Genomic DNA, 15,182 nt, shown 5'->3' with positions numbered 1-15,182 from the left:
TTACAATTCGACTTTTAAATGTTCAATGAATGACGCAGCTGTTATGTAAAACTAAAGAAATAAATGCTAAGTAGGATTAGTATTAGAAACTTCAAAACTTTCAGCTTTCATAAAGGCTTTCTAAATGTAGCTTCCTTCCATTTTATGAGAAATGATTTTCATGGAACCATGATGTAAAATTTCTTTCCGTTTATGATATACTAAAATTCGGCTTTTTTCCTTTTAATAGACATTGATCAGCAAAAATATCATAGCCATCCCTACTGCAAGAATCATGCAGATCATAACTGATACCAAATCATGTAGATGACACCTGATAAGAGTGAAAATGTTATATAACAGCTGCCCAAGGTACTAAGGGATCATTCTGTTAACTACGTGCGCATGTAAAGGAGAAGGCTTCTAATTTAAACGACTTTCATAAAGATCAAATTGGGGTAGTTCGTAGCCTAGGATAGAGTATCTTCAAAACGGCATTGCTGGTTGGTTGCTCGCAAGCTGCAGGTTATTAGAATTTGTGAAAAGTGACATTGAAACCGATGTAAAAACACGTGGAAGCAAGGCCGCACCTGTGCATTCCGTTACGTATATATTAGGTATCGCCGGGCCTTGCTAACTGTAAAGCTTCGGCTCCAATTGCGAGGAAGAACGCCGGATTGTCTCCGGCCTCTTATTTATCTACCATCAACCTTTCGAAGACTTTCGGTACGTTGAGGTAAACCTGGTACTCCTCATCGGAGATATAGGACTGATCAATGAACGCAAACGTCGGAGATAACTTATCAGAGATAGTTTTTTCTTATCAATATATCAAAATTAATACAGGTGCGAAACTAAGTACGAAATTTTCTCAGTTGAAATAAGTTAAAGGATTATAAACAACCCTGCAATTTAAATTTTCATGATTTCTAAAGTTCTCCCTTTTTAGGTAATGTTGCTTCTCCAACGGATTTCGATAGCCACATACAGAACAATCAGAATTCTGATAGAAGTCCACGACATCAGCGAATCAACACGGGAGAATCTGTTCAGTACCGCCAGAAGTCTTCCCAGAAATACAACCTTCGGAAATCATCTGCGCCTAATCTGGACTTAGAAAGCAAACTAAAAATTGAGAAATGCTCGAATGGGTCCCAGAAAAACCGGTATGAAGAAATGGACTCTTATTACAGCATCAGAGATCCTTCGGCACCTAAAGAGGTATGTAAAAAAGAACCACATGAAGTAAAAAATATATAATTACAAGAGAATAGCAAACTTATTTGGATTCCAAATACCTTGAACTCTATTTATTCGAATTTTTTATTCTTCGCTTGCTTATAATGTTTGGCAAATACGCAGTTAACAAAAACTGAAATAATTGTATACAGAGTGTAGGCCTATTTTTATTTATATACTCCGTGATTCCTTAGGCATAGCAAGTGGTTTAAAGTTTTATTAAACAATTATAGTAATGTAGTGTCAATATTCTGCCCACAGAATAAAACATTCCTTCATTTGTATTACAATAAATACTTACTTCACATCTTAAAATAACAAAACCAATTAAATTTTTCAAATACCCGAATGGGTTCTAGTCCCATTTAGTTCCGATATTTGGGATTCCACCCGTTTTTCTGTCGAGAAACTTTTAAAACATTTTATTGAGAAATTACTTTAATTTTTATTGAGAAATCTCTTTGTGTCTCCTAGTTTTTTTTATTTCTCTTTGTAACGAATCTATTTAAAAGTCTTAGTAATGTTAAGGATATCTTACTCAAAATGTCACTAATGTTCAGCAAAGAGATTTGCTCGTAATAGATGCTACGTTCTACTAAGCAGATTTGAAATTGTAATTATCTTTAGCAGATTAGAGTAAACCTTTCTTGGAACATTTTTAATTTTCAGTTATTGTGATTTTCCAGATTATTACAAATGCTAAAAATGACCACAATAATTTCTGATTAAAGATTTTAAATAGCAAAAATTAAATTGATATTTAAATCGAAATAAGAATTCTACAGTTCTGGTTCTTGAATAGCTTGTTGAATATTGTCTTTTAGATCTTGTAAGATACTTAGCGTGCATGCATACATCTTTCATTTTAAGTAAGTCCAAAAGAAAACAATCTGCAGCTTTTAAATCTGCCTGTCATTGATAGCCGGTTAAAATTCAGAAACTGGGAAATTAAGGGATTGCTGATGATTCCCCCCAAGAGATGTCTGTGGCTGAAAATGTTGAGCCAGTTAGTGAATTTTCGGAACATAAAATACGTTACAAAAATTAGAGAATCTGCTGCATACTCTTGCATCAAAACAGAAAAGTGTTGATTTTCAAAGTAAAACTAAACAATTTTTTTGCCCTTTTCTTTGGGGTGAATCTTTCCATCACAAAAACTTTCAAATGCTCGCTATACAGGCCCAAAAAAGGAAACCTACATTACGGGAGAAAGTTATTTAATGTTTAAACCATGACCCTAAATTTGCGCCATCCTGCAGTATATATTAAAAATTACATAATAATCGTTTAAACATTTGTTTTAGTATTACAAAATATAGTGGATTTTGCATGAGTATTGACTTGCTTGTTATCAAAAGGCATCTTTTGCAGAACAAAAGAAAAAAATCAAAACATCGGCCTCCTCCATTAGATTACGTAGAAGACCAGCAGTTACCAATCGAAGATGAAGACAAAGAAGTTCCTAAGAGCCCTGGATGTTCTCCGTTGACTCAGAGGAAGTGGATGTGGACCAAAGTAAAAGATGTTCTCAAAGGGAAAAGGGAAGATGAAGGACCTACTTCCTTTTCAGTGCCATCTAGTCCAGGTTCTGTCACGGAAGGCATGACCTTCGATTTCAACCTTGATAAAAGTAAATATTTTACGGTTTTTATTTTATACTTTTAATAAAATTAATCTTTCGTTATTATATTTCTTTCTAACTCCTATTGAGCAAATTCCTTCGAAACTGTCAAAAAATTCTGAATATTTGATTCAGCATTATTAATTCATTAAACGTCTGAAAAATATAAAAGCATTTATTATATAGAGTTGTAATATTTAATTTAATTAACTCGTTATTTATTCTGTTAGTTGTTTCATGCGCTTATACTTCCCAATTGACTTCACCTGACATGCAAATTAAGCGAGTTTAATTACCAAACATGAGCCTAATTTAAGCTACAGGGTGTTGGTAGCTTCTGCCAGCAGGTCTGTACCTTTCAGATTGTACCTGGCATAGTGTGCTGATTATTGGACAATGTTGGTTTTTTCACTTTGTTTTCATTACGTTAAAGGGTTCGTTAGCATAGGAGCCAGGTTTTTGGTCTTTGATTTGATATTTCTTTTAAAAATGTAAAGAAAATCCTGTTGCATTATTAGCTCGCAAGAAATGGATGTTATGTTTCTGTTAACATTTTAGCCGTAACTTTAGTCGAAGTATAAAAAAATATTCTGGCTGTTTACTCTGGTCCTAATCAATTTATCACTAAAATTTTATTGGATTCTGAATTCAAAACGGGGTGAGAACTTGTCTGGCATTACAGGAACGTTTTTGTTTCAGTGAAAGCAGACACAACCTTATAGGATTATTTATAAGTTATGAAATTTTCTTTTAAATTCAGATTAAATACACTACTCAAATAATACCAAATTTTATTGCATTGAAATAGAGGTAAACTCATTCATTTTTTATACATTCAATAAGCGTTTAATTTGTCTGAATTTGCGTCTGTGACAGACATTTATGCGTCATTAGGAGGATTTACTCCAATAAGTAAGGTGATGCTACAGCTAACCGAAAGTACCGATGATTATTTCTTTTAAAAAGGCAACAAGACCATGATTGAGATCATTTTGCTGGAGCGTAATTTTCCAGCGAAAGCGATATCGCCCACCACTAAACATTGAAAATATTTTAGGGGATAGTTATATACCTAGGGGCTATGAGTACACTTGGAAAGCATGGTTATCTAAAAATACTGAAATTAAGACTTAAAACTTCTCTTAATTGCATAAGTACGCGTCTTTACGAGAATCATATTAAATCATGTCATTCGACCATTCACATGTGTTGGACCAAGTTTCAATACATAAAATTCATTTCATATTCCAAGGAGACATATAAAATACAGGTTACAAATTACTAGTATATATTTCTAAAAAATTAGCGCGAGTCAGTAAATTTAATGATATCGACTAAGCGCATAGCATGGCTTCTCATTGTATATCTCTCAGTGAGTTCTGGCAATGACAAGAAGGAAGAAGAAGGCTTTGTTAGATTCAGTTCTACAAATGCCTAGGAAGTATTTATTGGTTACAAGTTTGTTTCCAAATGTATAACTAGTTTCAATTAATAACTTATCACAGTACAACTGCAATAAATGCTTAAAATGTCCCATGTGTATTCAGTTCATACTTAACACTAGGCTTACGGACATTTATGTATATTTACGGACACCCATAAATTGAGGAGTATAGGAAACAACGTATTTTCTGATAAAAACGAATAATTTGATTTAGAAACATTTATAATATTAACACTAGAGCTGCCGATAACCCTGAGTTTGAAGAATTTGTAGTTGCCCTTATCCAAAGAAAAAAATGTTACGGTAATTTTAGTGTTAACAGATATACCAGAGCAATCTTCCCTGGTACCAACTATTTTCTCTAGCAATTCAGTATCTCTTCTTAAATTATTTATAAGGATTAAACAAGGGTAGTTCTTCAGAAAGTAAAACTAGTACTTTCCTCTAACTTTATAATGACATCGCTAATATTCATAATAATTAAACATTTTCTTCTCGATACTTTCTACTCGCACTAACTGAAACTTTTCCTAAAACTTCTTGGCCTATTGACTGGAACTCGGTGACGGTCGACGGCAGATAGTTCCTTACTCTTGAGCCTAAGGCTTTATGTTTAGCTTTAGGTACGTACGGTTGACAGATAATTAAAGTGACATATCCCTTCCACTGGGAACTGAGTCCGAAAGATACTGAACTGAGTCCGAAAGATACTGATGAGTTGATACTGGGTCCGAAATTATGAAAAGATATTTCTTCTGAATTATGACTTTTATCAATTACCTACGTTTTAATTACTTTTGCAATTGTGACTAGAAAAATAATTTCATAAAAAAGGGTTATTACGATTAACTATGAAACTAGCTTACCCGTCATTTTGACGGGTGTCCGTACAGATAAGTAGACATCATACAGAACTCTTAAATTAAAAGGCTAAAGGGAAAATGAATTTAGGTATTTATTCGTTTTATTACCTCGATAATTGTTAACCTGAATTAGAAAATTAAAAAATCAACGGTTTTAGTAATTCTGCTCGTGAAGTTCGCAATCCTTCGAAATGATGTGTTCCGTAAATCTAGTGTGAAAGATTGCGTTCAAAAGATATCTGATATATAGTTACTGCAAGTGTGTTAAACGTAGGTAAGTGATTATTAAGATTGTAACTATGAATTCTCATCTTGCCCATAGATCGCGGTTGTGTTTATTTGTAAAATAAACTGTGACGTCATACTTATGTAGGGTCTGGTGTTAGTGAATAGAAAATCTCTGCTCTGTTTATTATTATTCCTTCATCCTGTCTGATTTAATAGAGACATAAATTTCCTTCAAAAGGTATGGAACGCTGAAACAACATCTTTGAAAAGAGGGAATTGACAAAGAAATGGTTGAGAAATTATGCATTAAGGAAATCTCGGTCAAAATGTTTCAGAATAATAGAGATCATTTCTTTGAAAGCACCTGCACCAAAATTTGAAGAAGACACAGCACAAGATGTTGCGTTAATGCGATTCTATTCCAGTTTTTGAACTTAAATCTTTTTCTTCAAATTTTAGAGTTAATTAATTGGCTTTGTGATATGCGACGTTTTATGTCTTCGGAATCATATTTATCATCAAGCCGGTCTAAAGTAACTTTTTTGCCTAATTTTAATGCCTTATACCTCATTTCGGTTTTGAGATTTTATACAACTTTTCCGAAATCTAAGTCCTCTTTAGTGTAATTTTAACACCTTTATTTCGTTTTGGGGGAACATGAAGAATTCGTAAAACATGTGTAATGGAGACTGGAGAATTATGCCTTCAAAAGTTAAGTTATTTCTTCAACTAATTCTTTTAATATTATGTATTTTTCTTACATTTTTTAATTTCGAGCTCTGAAACAGTAAGTTATTAATACTTTAAATATTTTATTTTATCATTTTACGGAAAACAAATTTTAAAATATTCTCATACGACATAAATAAAATGACAAAATTTGTTATTAAAGTTAACAGCATTTAATTTCTTTTAAGGCAAGGAAGAAGAAAGCCTAAATTCTGAATACCAAACGCCTCGCATGTCGGATGTTGGCCAAAGTAACGCTATGATACTTCCTAATTCATCCCCTTCCACGACCGTCACCGAGTTATTACGAGAATTGCAGCAAAACTTAAGTGATGATTTTAATAAGAAGCTAGAGGAATGGCAAAGGTGTCGAGCAGAAGGAATTCACAAATGCCCCAACCCAGAAGTTGAAAGGAAAGATTCATTTGGCAGAATGCGGAAAGTTAGTAAGCCAGAGAAGAAAATATCAACAGGAGAAAAACTGTCTAAGAGCAATTATCATATACAGAAAAAAGTGAGTATAATTAGCAAACATGTAAGCTATTAATGTTAAAACTATTCCTTTATAATAAATAAAATTTTCATATTTAGTTCAAATTACTCCTTTTAGGAGAATTTGTACTGTAGGACAGTGGTCTTCAAATCTTGCATTATTAAAAAATTTAAGAATAAAAGAGAGTAGATTAAATTCTTTTCTTAGGATATACGCAAGTTAGGCACTTACTTGAAATAAAACAATAAATAAAGAATTTTATACAATAAATAAATGCTTAAATTAAAATAAATAGTCTACTTTGCACTAACAAATAACAATTGTAAACACAACAACATCTTTAGAATCCCCACTTATATCGTTGCCAATTTTATAAAGGTATTCTTTAAAAATATTTAGAATTACCATTTATTGGCAAACGATTATTTGAATGTTTAATATTTTCATATCTATATACTAAATATTTAAATTTATCCAGAAATTAAGTTCAAAGGAAAAGGAAAGGTAATCAGCGAATAAAAAAAGATTGTAGGAATACTTTTTCTTTCTTTTCTTTTCACCATCGACGGAACAGCTGGCCCACTGGGTTAGGTGCTTATTGTAGGAATACTGTCCCTTAATAGAGAACTTAAAGAACAATAATATATATAATTATATATATATAATTGATTATAAGAAAGATAAAGGAAAGAAGAATCCCTACAGGATTTTGCAAGTTAAATCTCAATGTTCGAAAGAATTGTATAATGCAATGTAGAAGGCAAAATCAATGATCTAAAGTAATTAATTATATTACACGTTTTACTTCTATTTATATTTTTGCCTAAAATATAGGAAACAAGTTTGTTTTACAGACACGACCTTTCTAAATATGATATAAATAAAGAGAAATGGGGCAGAATAATACGCCAAATAAAACCAATTCTAAGAACCAAAGTCATTTGGTATACTAGATCAAGGATTCTCAATCAGCAGGGAATTTCACAGTTTCACGGGAGAAATGCCATCAGCAGTTTATTTACCTGTTAAGTATTTAATTTTAGTCTATGAATCTAAAAAAACTAATTTTATTCAGTTTTGGTTTTTATCAAGAGTTTCTACTTTTTGTTTAATTTACAAAACACATAAAATAAACAAAATTTGCATCAATGCGTGTGCATTTTTTAAATTTTGCAAAGGAGGTGGGAATGATGGTCAAAGGGCTTGGGGCAAAAAAGCTTGAGAGCCACTGGTATAGATATTATTTTATCAGAAATGCTTTCAGCGATTCAATACGATCGCTATCTTCAGTTGTATCTGAATGAGAAACATATACCAAAAGCAGAAGAACAGAAAGAACAGTTTTCGGGAACAGACTAGTAACTAAACACGGTGCCTTTAATAAGCAACGGAAAAAAGAAATTAACTGAAAACGACAAAGCAAATAGTGCTATCTAAATACTGAAATTGAATCAGAATAATGCTGTTTATAAATGAGGAGAAACGGGTATGAATTTAGTTGGCTAATGTAGAGAGACCTTTTTCGTTGTTGTGTCCACATTATATGGCAGAATGGTTCCCAGAGTCTATTCCAAAGAGAGGTTGGACTTCTATTTTCCACCAAAATTTTGAGAGAGAGCGCTCCGGGTGATGATCCAACGGTCTCCCACCCCTCTTTCCTTCAACCAAATCACACGAGAGGACTTTCGATTATTGCTTTCGGCTTAGCAAATGAAGTTGATCACAGTGGTCAGGTACTTGCTAAGTGTTCAAACTGACTTCCACGCTAGAACAATGTTCGGAAACAGATTATGCATTAGACTGGGATGGGGTTTACCCAAACGCCCAAGAAAACTGAACTAGGTTCACGAAGCCGCATATTTAGAATGCCCCTATGTCTCATGGGCATTCTCCATTTACAAACACCCATGTTTTCTTCGGGCTTCGAACCCGGGTTCTTCGGTACCGCAATAGGTTCCCCTAACCACTGTACCGTCTGGACGACTACAGAGACTTTCATAGGTAGGAAAAGCTTCATCATGAAACTCTTCAGTAACAACGAATAAATCTTCGTCTTTGGCCCTACCCTGAGATTTTTCCACCGAACAGGCATTCATTCCGCGTGGATTTCTAGGACGGAAGCCTGCTCCGTGGCCTACAATGAAATCCAGTTCACCAAGACGAAATTATTTGCATGCTTTTGGAAGAAGCAAAATTGAATTGGCGGTTGTCAACTCAAATAGATGATTTTTTTTTTTTTTCAAACCCAGTTTCTCTTAGAATCTTCAATGAAGGCATCTCTCACTTTGAGCAGATAGCTGTCGTAAGCTTTGACATATTCAATTAACTTTATTTTTAAACATAAAATTCACGTTTCTTGATGTGAATTTTAAAGTTCGTTCTGTTAATTGCAGCTGAAAAAAAGTGATAATGTTTGTATCCTAAAAGGAACTTCTAAAATTAAATCCATTCCGTTTATCGTTGGTTTTATTAGAAGCGGATGAATAAACCAACGTGTGAAACAATGATGAAGAATCATTTGCCTGTCTATTTGAGTGTGAGTCCATTCATTTCTAGTGGTTATTACTTGTGGACTGATTCTTATTATTACTCTGTTTAACTGTAAGTGCCAACCGTTTCACATTTTTGACAGCTCGACATGCAGCAGCCTGTGCTCTAACGGAACATATTTGAAATCGGTTTAGGCTATCAGATAGGAAAAAATGCTATGAGCATTTGAGCTAGTCAGAAACATTAACTGGAATTTTGGTCAAGTAGCTACCGTCTTCAGCCGGCAGCTAGAGTTAGATGCTAGATAAAAATAATTTGTCTATTTCTCGTATTTTGCAGTCTGAAAGGAGCTTAAGAAAGGAACCAGTCAACCTGAAAACTCAGTTCAACCAGGATTGGAAGGAGCTAGCGTGTGCTGTTCTTTTCAGCGTGGTTAACTTTAACAGAATCGTTTTACAAATTTATAAATTGTAGGCTACTGGAGATTAATTTACTGTAATATTTGCAATCCTATTGTTTGTTTTTTGATTATCACATTTTTGCAGTTATAAATTATTATACATAAGGTATATTCTGCCCATAATTTGGAAATAGATGGTAATTTCTACCTCCAAGCGCACATGGCCTGACTGTTACTTTATGATAGTATAATAATAATCATATAGTGTCGTCTACAGCACGTGTAGCATATGTTGTACTCTAGAGACAAACATTATGGATATATCCTGACACACAAAACGCTGCCTACAACAAAATTATAACGTGTGTTATAGACAGCGTGAAATCTGAGTCAAATGAAACATTTAAATGCATTTTACATGTAATGAACATGAACAAAAGTGGATATTGATTTATTTAACAAATGTTTAATACAAATGCATCCTTTTTCGACATAGTCTTCCTGACGTTCAACACACTTCCTAGAGCGCTCAAGAAGTGCGCGAATTCCTACCGAAAACGTTTTTGTGGTATTATGCGCAGTTTTTCTGACACCTCTTCATAGGAACACAATTTCTTTCCCCTCATTATTTCTTTGAGTGATCCAAACGTGTGCTAATTACTTGCAGCGAGATCTGGCGAATATGGAAGATATAACAGAATATCAGAATTGAAGGTCAGTGATGGTTACAATTGCGCATGAGCCTATGAGATTAAACATTGACATGTTGCAAAATGACATCTGGAAAAAAAGGGTTCAGACGTCCACGCGCTAAGCGCAGGCCGTAGATGACTTTTTAGCATATCAGAATATAATGCACTCGTGATGGTGTTTCTTTTAAGCGTGTAGTGTTCCAAGATAACGTCTCGTGCATACCAAAATAGAGTCAGCATAACTTTTCTTGCAAATGGCTGTGAATAGAACTTCTTCGGTTTTAGTGATGAGGAATGGCGCCATTTCTTGCATGCTCTTTTGATTTTGGGTTGGTGGAAGTGGACACAGATTTCGTCTACTGTGAGTTTCTCGTAACGAGGACATCCCCTTCTGCTTCAAAACACCGCCAAAAAAATCTTCACAAGCGCCAAAGCGTCGGTCCTTCAGTTTTGGTGTCAAATGTTGTAACAGCCATCTTGCAGATACTTAAGCATCTCATAAATGATGCAATTTGCTGAGCCATGACTAATGTTCAGATCTGTGGCTATTTCATCCACCGTCACATGGCGATTGCCCATCACAATGGCTTCGCCTGCTGCAATAGATTCTGGCGTCAGGAAGCGGGATGTCTGATCTGAGTTGGAACATCTGCCACAGAACTCATGCCGATTCCGAACTTCCTACTTCACCCGTATACTTTCCGCAGTAACAAGCATGCGTCACCATACTACATTTTCATTCACCGATAGATTTCAATAGGTTTCGTACCTTCATTGTTTAAAAACATATGACAAAACGTTGTTCTTCATTTCTGCATAGGTAACCATTGTAAATTGGTTATGTGGCAACAATTCGCTTGTCTGCAGTATCCTGTCACCTGTTGAGCATTCTTTAAAGCATTGGTAACGGCACTGACAGTTTACGGAACAACGGTGCGGAAAATAAAATGTTTATTACGTTTTTAAGGTTTTCATTTGACTCCGCCAAACCTACAAAGTTTAAATACGGCTGTAGAAAAACCGTTAAATATTACTATGTATGATGAGCCACAGAATCTGGGGATTTTGAGAACAAAACCTACTCTATGAAATGCAATTTAAAACGTATTCGTTTTACAGAATAGTAGGATCAGTTGTAATAAACCAGTAAAAATATTTCTCACTAACATATGCAAAGAAAACGTAAAATTTGAGGTAAACAAAAAGTGCTAAATTTATATTTGCTTTTGTTTTAATTTTCTTTACAGCATTTTAATATATTCCTTAAGAGAAAATTTTGAACATCTAACACTTCATACAAAATTCACCAGTGCAAAGCAAGCAATTATTGCTTGCTTTGCATTGGTGAATTTTATTATTTTATTTATTGGTGAATTAAACTACTGAATTTTATTATTTATTGGCATTATTGAATTTTATTATTTATTGGTGAATTAAATATTTTATAATTTAGTGAATCAAAATGAGGAAATTTTCTAAGATTACTTTCTCTATTTCAGGACCTTAGCTGGCTTGAAAAAGAACAACAGAAGGTCGAAAGAGAGATTATTCGCTTAACTAAAGAAAAACAAAAGTTTGAGAAACGAGCGTTCCGGCTGAAGCAACTCAAAGAGGCTATGATAGATGGTGATGGACAAAAAAAAGAGGTTTTAGTCAAAACTTCTGCTGGTGAATTTCGATTTGAGGGCATTTCTGATGCCTTTACCAAAAAGCTTTATGAATGGGAGACGAAAAAAGGCGTGAATCCTGAATTGTCCACAATTGCACTGTTAGATGAATCGCTCAAGCCGCCAGTTGATACGGTTGTCACTTCGACATGTTCCAATTCAGTGGGCACAAATTCGGCAAGACCCTCCCCAGAGCCTTCAAAGAACTGTTACCAAGTTTCCAGAGCTAGTTCTGAACCAGATTTATCGTCGACCCAGAAAGAGACACCTTCTAACAACCAAGCTACAAGGTGACAAAACAGTTGTTAAATTTAACGGAATTTGTTACAATTTAGAAACTTTTCACTTCAACTATCACTGCAGTTTGATCCATTCAATAAGCCGTAGAAATGTTCATATTAAGAGGGAACCATTCACATTACTAAGTGTATACAGTTTATTGCTTTAAGAAAAATATGGTAGAAAAGGTATTTTTATGCAAAGCACGTATTTTAAAATCTTGGTGGATTGGCAATTGAAGGTAATGTTTTTCTCTAAGGCATTCATTAAACAGTCTGTAAATATGATTTAAAATTAAAAGCACTATTATTTCATATATTATTATTTATTTTAAACATGTCTTGCCAGATATATACTGGGTGTATCAGTACAGCGTTGACAAGCTTTCAGAAGATACCTAGACAATGGGAAATCCCATAGCAATGCATGATCGGAAACGCTTCCCTAGCGCGGTAGTAATGACACAAAACACAAGAAAGGAAGGACAGGAACAGGATGAGTATGATGTTTATTATGCTTAGTTCATATGAAACCAAGGAATAAGGACAAAAACCTACGATTGTCATCAAAGAAGGTGCTCGAAATTACGATCCGGATCGTTATGCAGGAACCTTGCATCATGCATCTTCCATGCGATCTTCCATTCGTGATGGAGATCTTCCATGCGCCGGAGAAATGAAGTCTGCATCACGGTCCGGGGTCATAATTTCGAACACCTTCTTTAACGACGATCGTTGTTTGTTATTGTTCTTATTTGTTGGTTTCTGTTGTACTAAACATAATAAAACAAACTTTGTCTCACTTTTTGTGGCGTTCCTTTTTTGCATTTTGTGTTGTCACTAGCGTAACAGGAAAGCCTTTCCGACAGTGCATTGCCATGTGATTTCCCATCGTCTAGGTGTACTCTATCTGTATTAGTACACCCTGTATAGGACGATTTCCTGTAAAGAATTTTTCGACTAATAAACTCATATCAATCCAAATCAACATCCATGATTTTACAGTATCCTTAGCAAATTGGAATTTGTATGAATGATATTGATCTTAGATATATGTGTGACGCAGTGTTATTCAGACAAACATATAACCATTATTATTCTAATTTATTTCATTGATATTGGAGAACTAATATTGCATTTGTATGTAAATTTTCATTTAAAATAACAATAGAAATGCAATGCAATCATTTTCTAAATTAAAAATTTGAATTACCTTTTTTGTCTTTTCTGCTTCATTCCGTAAATTGTATGCCTTTAAAGAATCCATATATTTTATCACAAAAATCTATTTGGCCTGTAAGCTGCAATAGAATCAACAATAACTTCTATCGCTTGCAGCATTTTAGAGGGACCTCTCGTTTAGTTCGCGTAAAACATTTTCCGAAACCATGTATAATTATTTTAAGTTGGAAACATATGTGGAACTCATACCAGCATTGAATTGATTTTGTCATATACATTAGCCTGTATATAGAAACTAAACGTCCCCCTCTGTTAGTTCTCATTCCATTGCTATGTAACTTGACATCGAACTGATATGATTTTCGTAGTATAGGATTTCATTAAAATTGCATTTCATTCTTATACGGGAAGTTGTGAAATACTATTTTCCTTGCCTCCCAAGAATTCCATATTATATTTGGGGCTTGAAAGATTTCCACACTACTCTAGATGTTTGTACTCAACAGAGAATTTCATTTTCCTAATTAAAGGTTATATCATATTTGTCACATTTGTAGGTGTTCCCCTTTCTACTTAAATGTATATTATCCCCTCTTTTCTATTTTAACATTTTTTTTCAAATAACATCTCTTATCATCAACAGTGCATAATTTTTTTACATTAGCGCATGTTGTCACTTTCTAGAATCAAAGACGGGAGCTTAATTCATCTTTTACGAAAGCACAAGACTCTGTCATTGTTACTGTATTGGATAGTTAGTCAAAAATTTTTCTTTTTTTAAATTGAGGCGTCATAAACAAAAACGATATCTAGCCCCTTGAGAAACGGCGTGGCTATAATCCTTGCAAACTTATACAGCTTTTTTATCTCTGAAAAGTACCTTTTGCATCGATCTTTGGAATTAAGAACAGTGGTATTTTGCTTCAAAAGGATGAAATTTTACTCATTCTTCAAACAGACTAACAAGTTTATTGCCCACAGCAATAAACACACCAATGAGCACTATTGGATAAAAGTCAGAGCAATTACAAAACATGCCTTATTACTTTAATATAAAGTATTCCATAACAATGTTGCAAGATGCTCTCCATAGCAATCAAAGCATTCTCGTCATCTACCAAGTACATTTGCTGTGACATGATGCAGAATATCCTGAAAAACATTCGCAATCTTCTGAGGAACTGCGTTTTGAGGGCTATTAAATAGGGTGCGAGTGAAATTTTGAGCTTCCAAATATCTTCATTAAGGCCGTCTGCTGCATTTCCTAAGCTACATTTTGATGATTCGGTAGCATTCGTTACCTCTCTTTCTTTCTCGGAGCTTACATTAGCAAAACTTAAAAATTAACTTCTTCAGGATTGCGAATGTTTCCCAAAGGTGCTCTACGTTGCATTACGGCAAGTATACCTGGAAGATAGAAGCTATGTCTTGATTGACGTGGAGGACGTCCGAGAAGTTGTAAAGAAAGAATGAGGCTTACTTTATAAATCCAAAACATTGAATTCTTAATCAGTTGTATTTATTGCTGAGTATAACAAACCTGTTAGCTTCAGATGGCAAATATAATTACTCAGTTATCTATTTCCAGATCCAAATCTGGCGATACCTTGCTTGCTGGTGAGAAAGATATCGTAGGTAGCTTAGAAATCGTTAACTCCACCGATGTTCAGCAAGAATCTCGAGATGTTATGCATCACAATGAAGACAATTATTACTCTTTGCTGGAAGAGAATATGTATTTGTTGGACCAGCTGAAAGAAAAGGAAGAAATCTGCAACCATTTGCAGAACGAACTTGATCGGCTTGATGACAAAACGGAGAAGACGAATCGGACACATCAAGAAGAAATGGGTATGTGCAATTCTGATAAGAGATGC

At 34.3% G+C, this 15,182-nt stretch overlaps 1 protein-coding gene across 2 annotated transcripts in view; it reads left to right on the top strand.

Annotated features, from left to right (window-relative positions):
- The window catches only part of LOC118192302 (uncharacterized), a 128,786-nt gene that overhangs the window by 86,843 nt on the left and 26,761 nt on the right, over positions 1-15,182 (top strand). For both annotated transcript variants that reach the window (XM_035363243.2, XM_035363242.2), the window contains exons 5-9: positions 929-1,200; positions 2,590-2,848; positions 6,292-6,617; positions 11,678-12,135; positions 14,894-15,156. In XM_035363243.2, coding sequence (XP_035219134.2) covers positions 929-1,200; positions 2,590-2,848; positions 6,292-6,617; positions 11,678-12,135; positions 14,894-15,156 — 1,578 coding nt within the window. The remainder of the gene's footprint in view (positions 1-928; positions 1,201-2,589; positions 2,849-6,291; positions 6,618-11,677; positions 12,136-14,893; positions 15,157-15,182) is intronic.

This window comes from Stegodyphus dumicola, chromosome 2, assembly GCF_044657685.1.
Source record: "Stegodyphus dumicola isolate Sdum_Otavi_A_Nest chromosome 2, ASM4465768v1".
In the NCBI taxonomy this organism is placed as follows: domain Eukaryota; kingdom Metazoa; phylum Arthropoda; class Arachnida; order Araneae; family Eresidae; genus Stegodyphus; species Stegodyphus dumicola.
Note: the sequence above shows the minus strand (reverse complement) of the source record. Positions and strands in the feature narration are given on the sequence as shown.